Raw genomic sequence first — 15,547 nt, 5'->3', positions numbered from 1 at the left:
TCGGAGGACAAGCTTGTCGGGCCTTTGGGCAGAACCCTTGCCGCACTCCTGCCGTCTTTGTAGCCTCTGACAATCGCTCCGCGGTACGGCTGCGGTGCCGCTGAATGGACGGATGGTTCGGAGCAGGCTGGCCACAGTGCCGTTTGTTTTACGTCTTGAATCGGCTGCTTCATGCTTCAGCTCTCTCCTTCGGGCATCCACTGTCCTTGGCCGTGTCTTCCTGTAACTGTCCCTTCTGGTGCTTGCCATTTACAGTTTTGAGTGGGAACCTGATGACTCAATGCCGACCGAATCCTTCCGTCCCGGGCTTCCGCTGCCTTTCGGCCCATCGGTCACGATCGGTCGATCCGGAGTCCTGGTAGCGCCATAGATGGGACGAACGTGATCATCGTTTTGATCCGCCTCGTGCACATGCTTTGAGGGCTGGACAGCTGGACAGCCTACTGCTTTTCGTGCTGAACCCACTAGGTGACGGCTGACCGGTCCGTTTCTAGCTCTTGTGCTACTGTTCTGGGATTCGGCCCGATGCGGTCTGCCCTTCCTTATGCCCATGATGCCCTGTATATGTGCCCGGCCAGCCTGGGGGCAGCGCTGGCCGTGCATTCATCTTGGAAGCGGGCATCACTCAGGTATTCCAGGGAGACCGACGGTGCAGGGTAGTTGCTTCCTTGCTCAATCGCGATCAATCGAGGCGCTGGGCGTCTTCCATTGGCCTTCGCGGCGCCTTACGGCGCACACGGCGCGTCCGGTGTGTACGGCGCGTATGGCGCGTCCAGCAGTCACCGTACCGCGTCTCGCTGCACGTTCTGCGATTGGACCCGTCTCGAGTGCTCACGATTGCGAGCGCGCCGCAATGGCGCAGAGGAGACAGGCCAGGTGCGCTAGAACACGTCAGAAACTGGGCGGGAGAACCGTTCCGCTCCCCCGCTATCCCTCCTGCCTTTCGATCGACGAGCTCAAGCTGGCTGCCCGACTGGCCGATGGGGGCACGTGTCTGCTCGCTATCTCGGTCGTCTTCCAGTGGGGGGCCTCGTGGGATATCGCTGATAAGAGAAATATTATAAATACATCCTGGCACGGAATATGAGACAGACAGTGCGTACGGAATCTATGGAGAATGCAATGGAGACAGGCTTGTGACTTAGCCTGATTATTGAGGTCGGCTTAGGCCTTGACGTCCTCAGCGGGAGCGGGAGCAGCGACCGGCTCAGCAGCGGTAGGCGCCGCCTTGTCGTCGAGCGTCGTCTTCTCGAGGTTCTCGGCGAGGGTGGCAGTGTCGTCATCCTTATAAGGGCCGGCAGAAGAAAGAGCAGAGGTGGGCTGCTCGCCGTGCTGCTTCAAAGCCCAGACGATTCCGTTGCCCGAAGGAGGGATCCAGGCCTTGCCAGCCTTGTCAATGCGGGTGCCGTCGGCGGGGACGATGCAGCAGAAGTCGGTCAGCGTGGGCCAGTACAGGTCGTGCTTGAACTCGTAGTTGTAGCTGCCGCCGTACTCGCAGTCGAGCTGGTCCGGCGAGATGAGCTCGGTCAGCTTGGGGTTGAAGCGGATCTTGTCGCGCGTGATCGGGTCCATGAACGGTCCGATTCCGGAGAAGAAGGCGTTGATCCACCACGGCATGTTCACGACGAGACCACGGCCCAGGCGCTCGACGTAGTGGTTCTGGAGGATGTGCAGCACCTTCAGTCCAGTGCTGATCGACGGGTTCGACGACGACGTGGCACTCTTGTACTGATGAATAGGTCAGTCACCACTCAGGGGATGGACGCCTCCCAGAAACTCACGTCAACAATGATCGCAACCTGCTCCTGTCCCTCGGGCATGAGGTCGATAGCACGCTCACTACTTCGTCAGCCAATCGGGCCAACCACCATCACTGAATCTGCTCGAACGTACAGGTTGTAAATCAGGTGGCGGATCTGACGGGGCGACGTCTCCGTGTTCTCGCGACCGGGGCGCATGTAGATGATGGGGCGCGCATCCTTGTCGAATCCAGAGATGATGCTGTGCGTTGTCAGCATGAAGTCCCAACCTCACTCGCAGGGGAATCACAGCAAGCCGGGGGGCGCTGGTGTGGCGCCGATCATGAGACCGCCGCGACCGCGACGTTCGGTTCCGAGACACCCGCGCACGACGGTGCCGCACTCACATCTTGCCAGCCTCGGCCTCAACGCTGACGTCGTCGGGAGTGATGAGCTCGGGCTTGTACTCCCTACGCCACTCAATGGTCGCTTTGATCCGCTGCTTGGCGTTGTCCATCTTCCACTTCGACGCACGCATGTACCGGGGGTGCGTGCCGATGTCCTCGAGGAAACGCTTCTCCCATGGGTAGTACTCGTCGGTCTCCGGGAGGATAAGCGTCTTGGTGTACTGTGCGCGTTAGATGATGGTTCGGCTTGGTGCGACCGTCGGCCAAGGCCGCGGACGGTGTCAACGTACCTCCTCGAGCTCCTTGATCTATGCATGTCAGCTTGTGTTCATATCGCTCTTTACACTGCGGGCCCTACGGGCGGCGCGGGTGCAGTGAGAGGGTGATACGCACCTGGGCGAGCTGGTCGTCATCATAGGTCCACTTCTTGGTGGGCTTGACCCCGGGTGGAGGGACCGTGTACAGGTCGGTCGTCGCAGGCGGCTTGGTCTTGTCGACAGAAGCCGAGCTCGAGTTGGCCGAGTTGTCCTTGGAGCGGCTGAAGAATCCCATGGTGAGTGAATGAAGTCAGGTAGTCAAGAGAGCCGTAGAGTGTTCTGGGAGATGGGATGTGACGACTGTGGAGAAGCCAAGAAGGGGGTTGGCGTTGACGTCGCGTTACTCGAAAGGTCGGAAGTCACCCCGAAAGAAAATAAATCTGGGCCACCACGCTCGGGCAGCCAGGCTCGGCCTCTGACGCCTGTTGCCTGGGCGCGCCTGGCCGCCATGGCCGCCGTGGGGGCCGTACGGTGATATGACGGCCAAGCGGCGGCTTAAGCTCAGGGCTCTGCATGGCCTCCACCGGCGCCTTACCTAAGGTCATCGGTGTCATCTCCCCAACCGCCCTGCTTATCTCGTGCATGGCGGACATGACGGCCTTACCGGAACCAAACCGGAGAATGGGGAGGACAGCGCACGCCTACTTGCGCCAGAATCATCTTGACGCCACCCCAAGCTCGACATGCGCCTAGCAAGTTCCAGGCGCGCCGGCCGAAAGCGACCCGCAACCGGTTACTTACGCTGGCGTGCGCGTGCACACGAGAGAGGTGAACCCCGTGAACCGGTCATGAGCTCATATGAATGCATGACTCATTCACGGCACAGGATCCAAAGGACCGTCCTTGACGCCTTGACAGCTCCATCGTCGCCGTTCCTTCGCTGTCTTTGTTACTCACCTCGTCTCATCGACATTGTTCTCTCATGGCCAAGCAGCCCTACCTCCCCCCTACGCTCCCCCTCCTGCCTGTGCAGCGGCCCCACGTCCTGTACCCCTTCTTGCAGGTCCATGTACCCCTCACAACCGATGCCGTGAACTTAATTCTTGCCACCATCACGGAGCAGGCCGACCTCCACAAGACCGATCCGCGCGATCGAATCGTCGCAGCCGTCCCCGTCGACGATAATGATCGTCGCCTCGGCAGGTGGGCGTGCGGTGAGTGCTGTTTGTGGCGTTCTGCATGTATTGGGATGCATAGCGCCTCGCTCCATCGCTGTGTATGACTGACATTAAGCGGCTCGAATCAAGCGAGTTTACCGGAACCGAGACAAGTTTGACGAGTATCTGTGCGTTCTGGAAGGACTGGTGAGTGACCGATCGCATACGACACCATCGCTTGCTCGTGATAAGACTAACTTGGTCTAGACCCGTGTGCATCTGTCCCCTGGCCTTCCGCCTTTGATTGCCATCACCCCGCAGAACAACCTCCATGTCGCTAGCTACAGCCTTCCTGTCCCCTCGCCTGCCGCCACCGTTGACCTGATGCCTGCCGCGATCAAGCTCTTGCCTAAGGAGCTCCACGCTAAGCTCGCGGTCCTGCCTCCCACCGTCCAAGCGGACCTTCTTGCAAGCACACTGCGCTTCCCATGGGACACGCGGGTGGAACTACTGGGACTTCCTGACGTCGATGACCGTTGCGCCCGCGTCAAGGAAGTCATGGTGTCACTCCTGGCTGAGAAGGGGGCTTCGCTGGATGAGCCCGCGCCTACAAAAGACAGCAAGGGCCCAGTGGCCAACTCGTCTCGCCGACCAGCTCTCAACGTTCCAAAGTCCCAAATGCCCGACGACCTCAAGCCTCTGGAGGCTGCGCTGACGCGTCGCCGCGATGAGCTGTCTCCCGCTGCCGCAGAGACCCTCGTCCGCGAGCTCACCCGCCTTGCGAAGCTCCCCCCTCAAGCTGCCGAGTACGGCGTCAGCAAGACCTACTGTGAATGGCTCCTCGCTTTGCCTTGGAACCGCGTCAGTGAGGGACGCCGCATGGACCTCGAGGAGGCCCGTAAGCTTCTCGATGCGGATCACGAGGGTCTCAAGGACGTCAAGCGCCGCGTTGTCGAGTATCTCGCAGTCTACCGCCTCAAGCGTGACCTCTGGGACGAGAAGCAGAAGGCCGACGAGGACGCTGCCAAAACGGCTGATGACAAGTCCAAGAAGGAGGTCAAGGCGATCATGAGCAAGGAAGACGTGGAAAAGGCACGGGCACAGATGGACAAGTCTGATGACGTCGCTCTTCCCGCCAACACCAAGCGTGAGGAGTCACCTGATGATGCGGCCGTGAGCAAGAAGGAGGAGGAGCTTGCGCCTCTGATTGACGACGGACCTCCTGACAATGTCTTCCGTGACAAGGCGCCCATTCTGCTCCTCGTGGGACCGCCCGGAGTCGGCAAGACCTCGATCGCCCGCTCTATCGCCAGCGCCCTTGGTCGTCGCTTCCACCGCGTTTCGCTTGGTGGAGTTCGCGACGAAGCCGAGATTCGCGGCCACCGCAGGACCTATGTCGGAGCGCTACCCGGAGTCTTTGTCCAGGCGCTTCGCAAGGTGGGCGTTTCGAATCCGGTCATTCTTCGTGAGTCAAATTGGCCTTATAGTGATGGCAAGTACTAATGATCAGTCGACGAGATTGACAAGGTCGGACAGTCCAACTACCATGGCGACCCCTCCGCCGCGCTGCTCGAGACCCTCGACCCCGCCCAGAACTGGTCCTTCCATGACCACTATCTGGGTGACGTCACTGTGGACCTCAGCCAGGTCACCTTCATCGCTACCGCAAACAGCCTCGACACAATCTCTGGCCCTCTCCTCGACCGCTGCGAGGTCATCGAGTGTCCCGGCTACGTCACTGACGAGAAGCTCGCGATCGCTCGACGCTTCCTGCTTCCCAAGCAGACGAAGGAGAATGGCCTCAGCCAGGGCGGTGTCACGACTGACGACAACGTACTCGCCCGTGTCGTCAACGACTACACTCGCGAGGCTGGTGTGCGCTCGCTCGAGCGCGAGATTGCAAAGCTTTGCCGCGCCAAGGCCGTTGAGTACTCCTCCTCTCGCGACGGCGGTCCCACCTACAACCCGGTCATCACTATCGATGACGTGCAGCGTATCCTTGGAATGGCGAAGTATGACCACGAGGTGCGCGAGCAGGGCGGCCGCCCCGGTGTTGTCACCGGTCTCGCCTACATGGGATCGGGCAACGGAGGTATCCTGCTCGTCGAGTGCACGCTCATCCCCAATGGGAAGGGCCATCTGCGCCTGACGGGCCAACTCGGCGATGTCATCAAGGAGTCGGCCGAGCTCGCGATGGCCTGGGTCAAGGCTCACGCCGCCCAGCTTGGTATCCGCGACGACCCCCTTCGCAACAACGACATTCATGTGAGTGTTTGCACATGACATCCGAATGAGATGCTGACTGTAAGCTCCATCTCCCGGCGGGTGCGGTCAAGAAGGATGGCCCCTCGGCTGGTGTAGCCATCGTCCTCGCCTTTGTCTCGCTTCTCACGGGCCGCGTCGTGCCCCCAACCATGGGCTTCACGGGCGAGATCACCCTGCGTGGCGCCGTGACCGCCGTCGGAGGTATCCGTGAGAAGGTGCTCGGTGCTCACCGCGCCGGAATCACTCAGTGAGTTGATTTGAGTTTGGTGGCAACGCCGTTCACTCAGCTAACAATACTCAGGGTGTGCATGCCGGGTCAGAACGAGAAGGATGCCCGTGAGCTTCCGGAGAGCACCAAGGACATGAAGATTACCTTTTACCGCACTGTCGAGGAGGCGATTGAGGAGGTCTGGGGCCGCGACTTCTGGGCCGAGCCGCCGCGCACGGCGCACCACGCCCGTCTCTAAGCACCCCAGACGTCGATCGGGGTTACTCTAGACGAGACGTCAGAGCGTCGGAAAGTTGCGGGCGTAGAACAGCTCAGAACAAGAATCGAACGAAACCCAAGTTGTCGCAAGTAGGAAAAGAGTTTTGCCATGTTGAATTGAATCAAATCTGCTACCCCGGTTTTGTAGGCGTGGTCATAATCGGATTGGTTGTATGCATGCCTGATAAAGTCTGCTGCGATTCCGAGCTTGATTCCGGTGTTCTGAACATCTAGGGTGGATACGTCGCCGAACAACCCGAAACGAACACGACCTGTTTTGGGTATCCAGCGTGTTTGGAGGCCGGTATGTCTGAGCTTCAGAGTCAACTAAAGCACTCGCCTGTAGTCGATTGAGGCGACAAAGTCTGGACCTCAGCCTAGCCAGGATGAGGACGAGATCGGGGGTGCTTGAGTGCCCTGCAGCCCTAATGCGCAGGAACGCGAGGAAGAGAGAGGCACTAAGGGGAATATTCCAGGTGGCACACATCCGGTAATGCGTTTGGTCGGCAAGAAAAGCGCTCGCAGGAGGCGTTCGGTGTGTGAGTGTGTGAAGGGCGCCGAGGGGAGGTCCTCGTCGCAATCTTTGCCATGCATACTCGTGTCCATCGGGGGGCCTGACATCCTTGTCGCCAAGCGAACTCCAACTCTGCAGATTGTGGAAAGTTCAATGCCTTGACGAGATGCAGGGTATGTGCACGCTTTGGATCTGGGCCGCCGTGCTTCTCGAGGACACTAAGGGTCCCCCCTCCATTGAATGCGACGCTTGATACGCATTCAGACAATGCGACGTGCCGGTCGAGTTCCGGAGCCTTCTGGCCACCAAGCCTCAATCTAGGCGGGGCCGTGCACGCTATCCTACATATCCTGTGGTACTGCAACCTGGTTCCTCGAGCCAGTGTCCAGACTCTTGCGGAGGAGAGCTAGTTGGTGATCGGTGTCTGATGTCCTAATGAACCCTACCAGTTCGCCAGACGAGACCTTGGGACCTCGTAATGAAGTCTGGCGAGTTTATTCGCGAGGCCGTTGTGCGTGGGTTAGCCCAAGCATGCTGAGTTTATCGAGTGCCTAAAGCCTCGGTGTGGTGCTGTTCCCAAAACAGCATAGACCGGGCCGGTACTCGGTAGTGTAAGCGCGCTACGGAAGGCGCCCATGGCCATGGGTGTCAGCGCGAAATTCTGCTGAGTTTGGTGCAGCGAGCTTAACTGCATGGATCGCAGCACTGCCTGGCAGCGCTGTGCCCAATCAGAGCGGTCGTCGTGCCTCGGAGTGTTTCAGGAATGTGGTCCAGGGTGCTGGCGGGGAGACGTGAAGTACGTGAAAGCGACGCGTCGGACGGGGCATTTTCCGGGGTTGGCAGCCCTGTGGCGCCGTAATGGGGTATTCAGTGACCCTGCACTGCCCGGTGAGCCCTGAAGAACACTCGCGCTCTGAGTGGCTCCTGTCCGCTTGTGGTGTGCTCAGCGTTTGAGGTCTTCCCCTTTCCTCTGTGCTGTGTGCGATGTGCGCGATGTGCGCTACCAAGGTGACAGGAAAAAGGACCATAGGACGGGCTGACGGTCATCACGCCGCAGCCGCACGCCCGCGACACGCAGATGCACGCATAGGATACAGTCAACCGCGCCCCACCGCTCCTGAGCTTCCACACTGATCCGGACCCGACACCTGCTGCGAGATCACACGCGTCTCTTCTGTCTCGCTCAGCGCTCAGCTCGTCGTACCCCGTAGCCCCGTACGCATCCGGTGACCAGGCCAGGGCTATCCTTTGGTGCACAGGGTCGGCCGGCTGCTCTGAAAGACCTCAATAATTGAGGCGTCGTGGGCACCCCCCGCCGAGACCGCGAGTCCGGAAGGCGGCGGGGTACGCGCCGTATGGGCCGAATGCTCTGCGCGCATTCGCTGTAGCTGCTGCGGTGTGTTGATCTGAAGCTTTGGAGCCAGTCTGTGCTGCAATTCTGGACTACGGGGATACGGGTTCAGTCAAGGGTTACCCATAATAGTGCGAAGAGTCGGACAGCCAGGCGCCCAAAGCCCCAGGGTATCGACGGTGGACCCGAAAGTACGCGTGAAAGCTTATGCGCCCGTGTGTACCCTCGACGCTTTGGGCCAGGCGATCACCCACCCCCCAACCCTCGTACCCTCGACCGTCTCGACGAAACACACACCTCTTCCCCCCCCCTCCGCACATCAGGAGCCGCTCTACCTTATTTAACTAGTTCTTCCCCTCCAGTCACTCTTTTCCCCTCGTCCATCCACTGTCTTTCGTTTTTCTCTATCTCCTTCTCCCTCCGTCCGACACACTCACCAACTGGTTTGGTCAAGTCCCGGTCCTCCCCCTCCGCCTCCCTCCACCACCGTTGTCATACCCGCCTGTACCAACTACAATCGTTTGTCAACCACCTTCACTTTGAGAACTAGATAGAAATCAACACGACCAACATGCGTACCGCCGCCCTCGTCTCGCTTCTCCTCGCCGTCGCTGCTGTCGACGCCCGCTCTGGCCACGGCCACGGTGTCGCTCGCCGCCACCACCGCCAGGCTGCCGCTGCCCGCCGCGACATGCCCAAGCTTGTTACCCGCTCCGACGGCCGCAAGTGCAAGCCCCGCACCAAGCCCGCCGACGGCCAGGACTCCAACTCCCAGGGCGCTCAGCTCAACCAGCAGGACGGTGGTGACTCTCCCGTCACGGTCGCCCCCTCTGCCGCCTACACCCAGGTCCCGGGTGCCGACAAGGCCCCGGCCTCGTCTGCCGCTGCCTCCAGCTCTGCTGGTGGTGACAACTGGATCGGCGGTGACAACAACAACCAGGGCAACAACGCCCAGGCCTCTTCGACCTCGTCGGCCGAGGACACCACTGCCACTGCCCCTACCAAGGAGCACGGTTACGGCGGTGGTCTTCCCTCGACCGGCAGCGTTGGCGGTGGCCCCGCTAAGAAGGCCGGTGTCTCTTACATCGCCCCTTCCAAGGCTTGGGACGAGCTCAAGGACCTTCTCGGTTGGTTCTCGACCTACAGCGCCACGCCCGGAGACGGCATGCCCGGTCCCGAGGGTGACGGTGCCGAGACGCCGACCTTCGTCGCCATCCTCTGGGGTGAGGGTGACAACCCCGCTGAGCCTTCTGACGGCGACCGTCTTCAGAAGTTCAAGCAGCTCGCTCAGGAGGACAGCTATGTCCGCTACGCTCAGGGCTTCTTCGAGCCCGACTGCCCCGGCTACATGTCCGCTGACATGGACGTCGACAGCGGTCTTCGTCTCTGGAACGAGATCGTTGAGCCCATGAAGAACAAGGGCACCGCCCTCATCTCGCCCTCCATGTGCAAGCAGATGGCCGAGACCTGGCTCCAGGAGTTCAAGGAGAAGGGCGGTGACTGGCAGTTCACCAACGTCCACATCAACAAGCCCGACGGCAAGTCTGTTCGTGCTGCTGTTGACCAGTACCTCGACCGCTACGGCAAGGACCTCTGGGTCTCGGAGTGGGCGTGTGTCTACGACCACACTGGCCGCACCTGCGACCGCGCCGACGACAACCAGTTCTGCCCCTGTACCGACATGGGCGAGATCGAGAACTACATCAACGGCACCGTCTACCTCTTCGAGCACCACCCCCGCATCGCCGCCCACGCCTTCTCCAACGGTGACGGACTCGGTGACCAGTGGAAGCTCTGGGACAAGTGGGGAGGTGACCTCACCGCCACTGGCCGTCTCTACCGCAACGCCCTCCAGGCTGCCCGCGACGGCACCCTCCAGATCCCCGAGGGCTGGGAGGAGGCTTGCGCCAACCTCAACTAAGCGCGCGCCGTTACTGCGCACCCCGTTGAGCGGGAAGGAGAGTCGACTTGCAACCGTTCCTCTCCAACCTAAAATCATCCGGCACACTCTATGATCCCCCAGAGTGTGCACCCCTCTACCGCTTTGCATCCTTGCATAACCACACTGACAATAATAGCAGTACGCCTTCGTACTGTGCATTGTTTCCACCTGTAGCCCCATACGTATGCACCTGGCGTGCTTCGTTGCAATGTTATATTACGACCCATCATGATCAGTACCCATGACCGAGCGCGACCCCTATTCTGCACTGACATCAGGCAAGCACTCCGGATATGACAGATGCGCAGCACGCGACGGAATTTTCACTGCAGTCGATGAGAAAAGACTTGGCTGGTGAAGTGTGACGGGGAAGGGAGCAATGAGGCTTGGTCGGACTGAATGTTGACAGGGTGAGGATGGGAACGATGCACGGCATGCATCGCAGTGCCTCCTGCCGCAAGATCAGGCATCGCATTGGGCCAGTGTACCGCTACTCAGGAAGCCGGGATGGAGGAGGGCGGATGAGGGTGACGCGTGCACACTGGCTGGCAGCGTCTGGACGAGGAGCAAGGGGGAAGGCAAGTAGGGCTCGAGCAGTTGAGGCAGGGACGCGTCTTCTTCTGACGCGTCTGGCGCAGGAAACCCAGATTCAGGTACAGAAAGTTACCCGTTTCTCCTCGCTGCTCGAGCTCTCTCTCGCGCGCGAAACACTTGAGCATCGATGCATGCATTCGGAAGCGGGCAGCGAAGAGTGGGGTAAGCTTTCCGGTCAGCCGGCATCGATGCCGCGATGCGATCGGTGTATCGAGTTTCGACCTGTGGTCAGAAGTCTCTTTGCCGTGTTGACGAAGGGGCAAGGAAGCCCAAACCCGCACCCACGCTCCACCGTACCGATGTACCTCGTTCCTCACGTCAATCGAGCAAGCTCAGTTGCACGGGCCGCCTTCTGGCACTTGGCTTAGGCATTCGCTTTCACTGTAGCCTGCAGGCTGGAGCCTGGCGCCTGAAGTTGTAGTGGAGGTTTCGTCCCGTGCGACCTGGGAGGACCTGGGACGGTCCGGAGTGTCTGGCCAGCCAGCCAGCCAGCCAGCGCGGCCGCGCCAGGAGCGCCAATTGCTCAATCCTTAGGCGATAGTTCCTTCCTAGGCGCAGGTTCCTGTCGGACCGTCCCAAACGTCCTGGCTGACCTGGCCGACCTGGCTGGGTGACCTGGCTAGCTCAATCTGCGCCTGGCTGGCCTGGCTGGCTGCAGGCGAATGCATGCGCCCGCCGCCCTTCCCTCCATTATTCGACACACCGCACACAGCCAACACACACACTTACATCTCGTCCTCCTCTCCTTCCCTTTTTCAATCTCATCCTTATCTCTCACACCCTCCCTTCCCTCCATAGCCCACAGCACCAAGGCTCCCGCCATGTCGCTCGTGGACGACGCACCCCACCCCACCGACATTGCGCTCCAGGAGCTAGGCGAGCGGCCAGCAGCCTCGCCCGCAGAGGACCACAACGAGAGCCCCGTCACTCCCACCGCACCTGAGCCAGATCGCACTTCGGAAGACCACGACACAACCGACGCGGCCGACGGAGACATCGAAATGACCACGTCAACAGACAACGCTGACACGCCCGCCGAGGACACCGCCGCGACCGACTCGGGCAAGGAGAATGTCAAGGAGGAGAGGGAGAACGGCCACTCGGCGAAGGACGCTGGCGGCGTCAAGAAGATCCTCAAGAGCGGCGTCTTTGGAGGTCAGTGCGCAGAGCAGAATGCGATGTGATGGGGTCAAGTCTGCATCAGACAGCTCCCCGCACACCTCGCTTCACAGATTTGTTTACATTCAGCGCTGACGTGCAGCTTCCCCCAAGGCTGTCGCCTCCGCTCGCAAGCCCGTTTCCAAGGCTGGCTCCACGACTTCCGCTGCTCCGAGAGTTTCACTCGCGAACCGCAAGCCCCTCACTGCCCCGACCGCTGCCTCGGCCGCTCGCACCGCCGGTCAGGACAAGGTGCCCCCTCCCCGCCCAAAGACGGCTTCCTCCTCTTCGACCGGTCCTGGCTCACCAGTCATTCGTCCCCGTTCCCTCACCTCCAGCACGAGCACGGCCACCGCCCCGACGGCTGCATCTGCGTCTAAGCGCCCGAGCATGGGCCCTGGTGCGGGCGCAACTGCCACGTCGACTGCTGCCCCTCGCGTTCGTCCGAGCACCACGAAACCTGCAGTGCCATCAGCGCGTGCCGCAGGGTCGAGCACGGCCGCATCGCGTACCGGAGCGTCGAGTGCCACTGCCCCCACTGCTGCGGCCCGGGCGCGCACTACCCCATCTGCGTCTGCTCCCAATGGCCTGAGCTCGTCCACGGCCTCCACGCGAACAGCCACCTCTGCCTCTACCGCGAAGCCAACGACGCCCGCCGCCAAGCCCCGCGCCAGCTTGTCTGTGTCGGCTAGGACGTCGACCGCCACCAAGCCTACTGCTGCCTCAGTTGGCCACCGCGCACGTGCGAGCACGGCGGCTTCGACCGCTGGATCGATCCGCGCCTCTGCCTCGTCGACCTCGGGCTCGGGTGGAGCCCTCCAGACTCGTATTGAAGGTCTCACCAAGAAGTTCGAGGAGGAGAAGGCTGCCCTCGAGGCGAAGATCGCTGAGATCACCGAGGAGGGTGCCAAGAAGCTCGAGGAGGAGAAAGGCCAACTCGAGGCTTCCCTCGCCGAGATCACCGCTCAGCGTGACGAGTTACAGGCTAGGTGAGTCCAATTTTAGACTAAGCAAAGACACGTGCTGACACGGTTGCAGCATCACCAAGATTCAGGAGGAGCTTGCGAACGCCAAGTCTGCCCACGCCGCTGCCGACGACAAGGTGAACAAGCTGCAGGAGGAGAATGCGCGCCAAATTGCCGAGGCGGAGAGCTCTAGGGAGGCTCTGGTAGCCGAGCGCGAGAGCCAGCTCCAGGAGTGAGTTTAGTGGAGAGGTCCGTGCTGACACAATTTCAGGTTGTCAACTGCCCGAGACGCTGCCCAGTCGGATCTCAAGACGTCACAGGACAAGCTCGCTTCCGCCGAGAAGGCCCACGCCACCGTAGAGGCTTCGCTTGCTTCCCTTCACGCCGAGCTCGCGGCGAAGACGAAGGAGCATGAGGAGCACGTCGCCAAGACGAAGCAGGAGGTCGCTGCTCTGCAGGAGCAGCTTTCCAAGGTCACCTCCCTCAAGGACAAGCTCGAGGCCGAGATCGCCGAGGGTGCCGAGGAGGCTGAGAAGAGCATGGCCGGTCTCCAGGGCATGGAGGGCAAGGTCAAGGACCTCGAGGAGCAGGTCGAGGAGCTCCAGGACAGCTTAAAGAAGGAGCAGACCGCCCGCGAGACTGAGCGCAAGAGCTGGGAAGAGGAGCGCGCCTCGTTAAAGAGCGAGCTTGATGGTCACGCCCAGGCTAAGAAGGGCCACGAGGAGGCTCTCGCCAAGGCGGCCGCGTCCTCCGAGACCAAGGACAAGGAGCTCAAGGTAGGCACTTTCTCCGACTAGCGATGTCACTGACATATCTAGGCGTTGAAGGAGGCGCACGACTCCTTATCCTCTGCTCACACCGAGCTCACCTCGAAGAGCGCCGCACAGGAGGAGACGATTGTCGACTTACAAAAGCAGCTGGAGAAGGCTTCGGCTGGAAATGCTAACACCGAGGGCCTGCGCGCCGAGCTGGCCAAGGTCGCGGGTGAGCGCGACTCTCTCAAGGCCAAGCTCGATGCCAGCGGCGCGACTGTCAAGCAGCTCGAGACCTCGAAGTCTGAGGCCGACGGCAAGATCAAGGAGCTGCAGGCATCTGTCGCCAAGCTCGAGGAGACTGTCGCCTCACTGAAGGGTGAGCACGAGAAGAGCCTCGCTTCGGCTACCAAGTCGACTGAGGAGAAGGTCGCCGCCGCCAAGAAGCAGGCAGAGGAGGCTGCTTCGGCCTCGCACGCTGCCAAGATCAAGGAGTTAGAGACGAAGCACTCCGAGAAGCTCGCCACCATCTCTAAGGAAGCCACGGAGAGCGCCGCTGCCTCACACGCTGCTGAGCTTGACGCCTTGAAGAAGGAGCACGCCGAGAAGCTCTCTGCTGCCGAGAAGTCTGCCGGCGCTGCTGAGTCCAAGGCCGTCGAGGCTGCCGCCAAGAAGCACGCGGAGGAGCTTGAGGCGCTCAAGGCTGAGCATGCGCACACCCTTGAGGCAGCCAAGAAGTTCGCCGTGGACTCTGCTGCCGCCGGACACGCGAAGGAGATCGAGGCTCTCAAGGCTGCTCACCAGAAGGAGGTCGCCGACCTGTCCAAGTCCGCCAAGGAATCAGCCGCAAAGGAGCACACCGCCGAACTCGAGAAGACCAAGAATGACCACGCGACTGTCGTTGCGAACCACTCGAAGGAGCTCGAGACGCTCGCTGCTTCGCGCGCCGAGGAGCTCAGCAAGGCCAAGGGCGGCGCCGACACCAAGCTCAAGGAGGCCGAGGCTGCCCTCACTGCTGCGACCAGCGAGCTCGAGGAGCTCCGCAAGAAGCTGACCGCGGCCTCGCTGGAGCTCGAGACCGAGAAGACTGCAGCGAAGCAATCGACCGCCACCATTAACGAACTTCGCACCAAGATCGACCAGCTCTCTAAGGAGAGAGGTAGTCAGTCACCCGGTGGATCTAAGGACGCCGCCGTCGCCCAGCTCCGAAAGGATCTGCAGGCTCGCTCGGAGGAGCTCGAGGGCATGAACGTCGTGAGTGATGGATCAGCCTTCTCGACTGATGTCAGATGCTTGAGATGAACCGCAACGAGTTTGAGCGCGCGCTCGCCGACGCCAAGACCGAACACCAGGCTGAGCTCGCCGCCGCGACACAACGCCTGAACAGCACCATCACCAACTTGCAGGAGGAGCTCAAGACGGAGCGCGCCGAGAAGGCGTCTGCCCTTCAGCAGGTGAATGAGTTAGCCGCTCCTCTCGGAGTAGCCGCCCCGATTGGTGATTCGCCCCGCACGCAGCATATCGCGCAGCTCGAGGACACGCTCGCCAACCTCCGCCTTGAGATCGAGCGTCGCGACGAGGAGGCTGCTGCCGACCCGTCCAAGCGCTCTAGCGACGGACACGCCGGTGACGACGCCGACGTCGAGGACGACGCTGTCGAGGAGATCGTCGAGGAGCCCGCGGCGGCCACCTCGGCGTGATCCAGGCCCGATCTCGATTCATCACCCCCGATCTTCCCCCGATGTCTGGAACCTTGTGCTAACATTTATGATTAGTTGGAGCAACAAAAAGCGATTTAACGTTCAAGTTCGAGCCTTCCTGTAGTGGACGCGGGTGACCGGCGATCATATACTTCCACCGACGCCCTGCTCCCAGAAGGCGCCCCCGAGCCGCAGGCTGACGCCCCGGCTGGAGCAGGTGCGGGTGCGGGGCTGCGTTCTTTCCTTTTCTCTTCAACGA

At 61.0% G+C, this 15,547-nt stretch overlaps 4 protein-coding genes across 4 annotated transcripts; 3 read left to right on the top strand and 1 right to left on the bottom strand.

Moving 5' to 3' along the window:
* Positions 1-1,164: 1,164 nt before the first annotated feature.
* On the bottom strand, positions 1,165-2,698 carry A1Q1_02670 (uncharacterized protein; the record flags this gene model as incomplete). The annotated part of the gene is made up of 6 exons (XM_014323931.1): positions 1,165-1,728; positions 1,782-1,839; positions 1,894-2,001; positions 2,147-2,367; positions 2,437-2,454; positions 2,540-2,698. The coding sequence occupies 6 exons, from the start codon at positions 2,696-2,698 to the stop codon at positions 1,165-1,167; spliced, it is 1,128 nt and encodes a 375-aa protein (XP_014179406.1).
* A 687-nt stretch (positions 2,699-3,385) lies between these two features.
* A1Q1_02669 (uncharacterized protein) lies at positions 3,386-6,292 on the top strand (the record flags this gene model as incomplete). Its single annotated transcript, XM_014323930.1, has 6 exons — positions 3,386-3,617; positions 3,697-3,767; positions 3,828-5,025; positions 5,071-5,825; positions 5,870-6,072; positions 6,127-6,292. The coding sequence occupies 6 exons, from the start codon at positions 3,386-3,388 to the stop codon at positions 6,290-6,292; spliced, it is 2,625 nt and encodes an 874-aa protein (XP_014179405.1).
* Positions 6,293-8,748: 2,456 nt separating this feature from the next.
* Positions 8,749-10,098, top strand: A1Q1_02668 (uncharacterized protein; the record flags this gene model as incomplete). Its single annotated transcript, XM_014323929.1, has 1 exon — positions 8,749-10,098. The coding sequence occupies one exon, from the start codon at positions 8,749-8,751 to the stop codon at positions 10,096-10,098; it is 1,350 nt and encodes a 449-aa protein (XP_014179404.1).
* A 1,436-nt stretch (positions 10,099-11,534) lies between these two features.
* A1Q1_02667 (uncharacterized protein) lies at positions 11,535-15,288 on the top strand (the record flags this gene model as incomplete). The annotated part of the gene is made up of 6 exons (XM_014323928.1): positions 11,535-11,868; positions 11,975-12,860; positions 12,910-13,068; positions 13,108-13,612; positions 13,655-14,842; positions 14,902-15,288. The coding sequence occupies 6 exons, from the start codon at positions 11,535-11,537 to the stop codon at positions 15,286-15,288; spliced, it is 3,459 nt and encodes a 1,152-aa protein (XP_014179403.1).
* Positions 15,289-15,547: the final 259 nt, after the last annotated feature.

Source organism: Trichosporon asahii (assembly GCF_000293215.1).
Source record: "Trichosporon asahii var. asahii CBS 2479 unplaced genomic scaffold scaffold00051, whole genome shotgun sequence".
In the NCBI taxonomy this organism is placed as follows: domain Eukaryota; kingdom Fungi; phylum Basidiomycota; class Tremellomycetes; order Trichosporonales; family Trichosporonaceae; genus Trichosporon; species Trichosporon asahii.
Note: the sequence above shows the minus strand (reverse complement) of the source record. Positions and strands in the feature narration are given on the sequence as shown.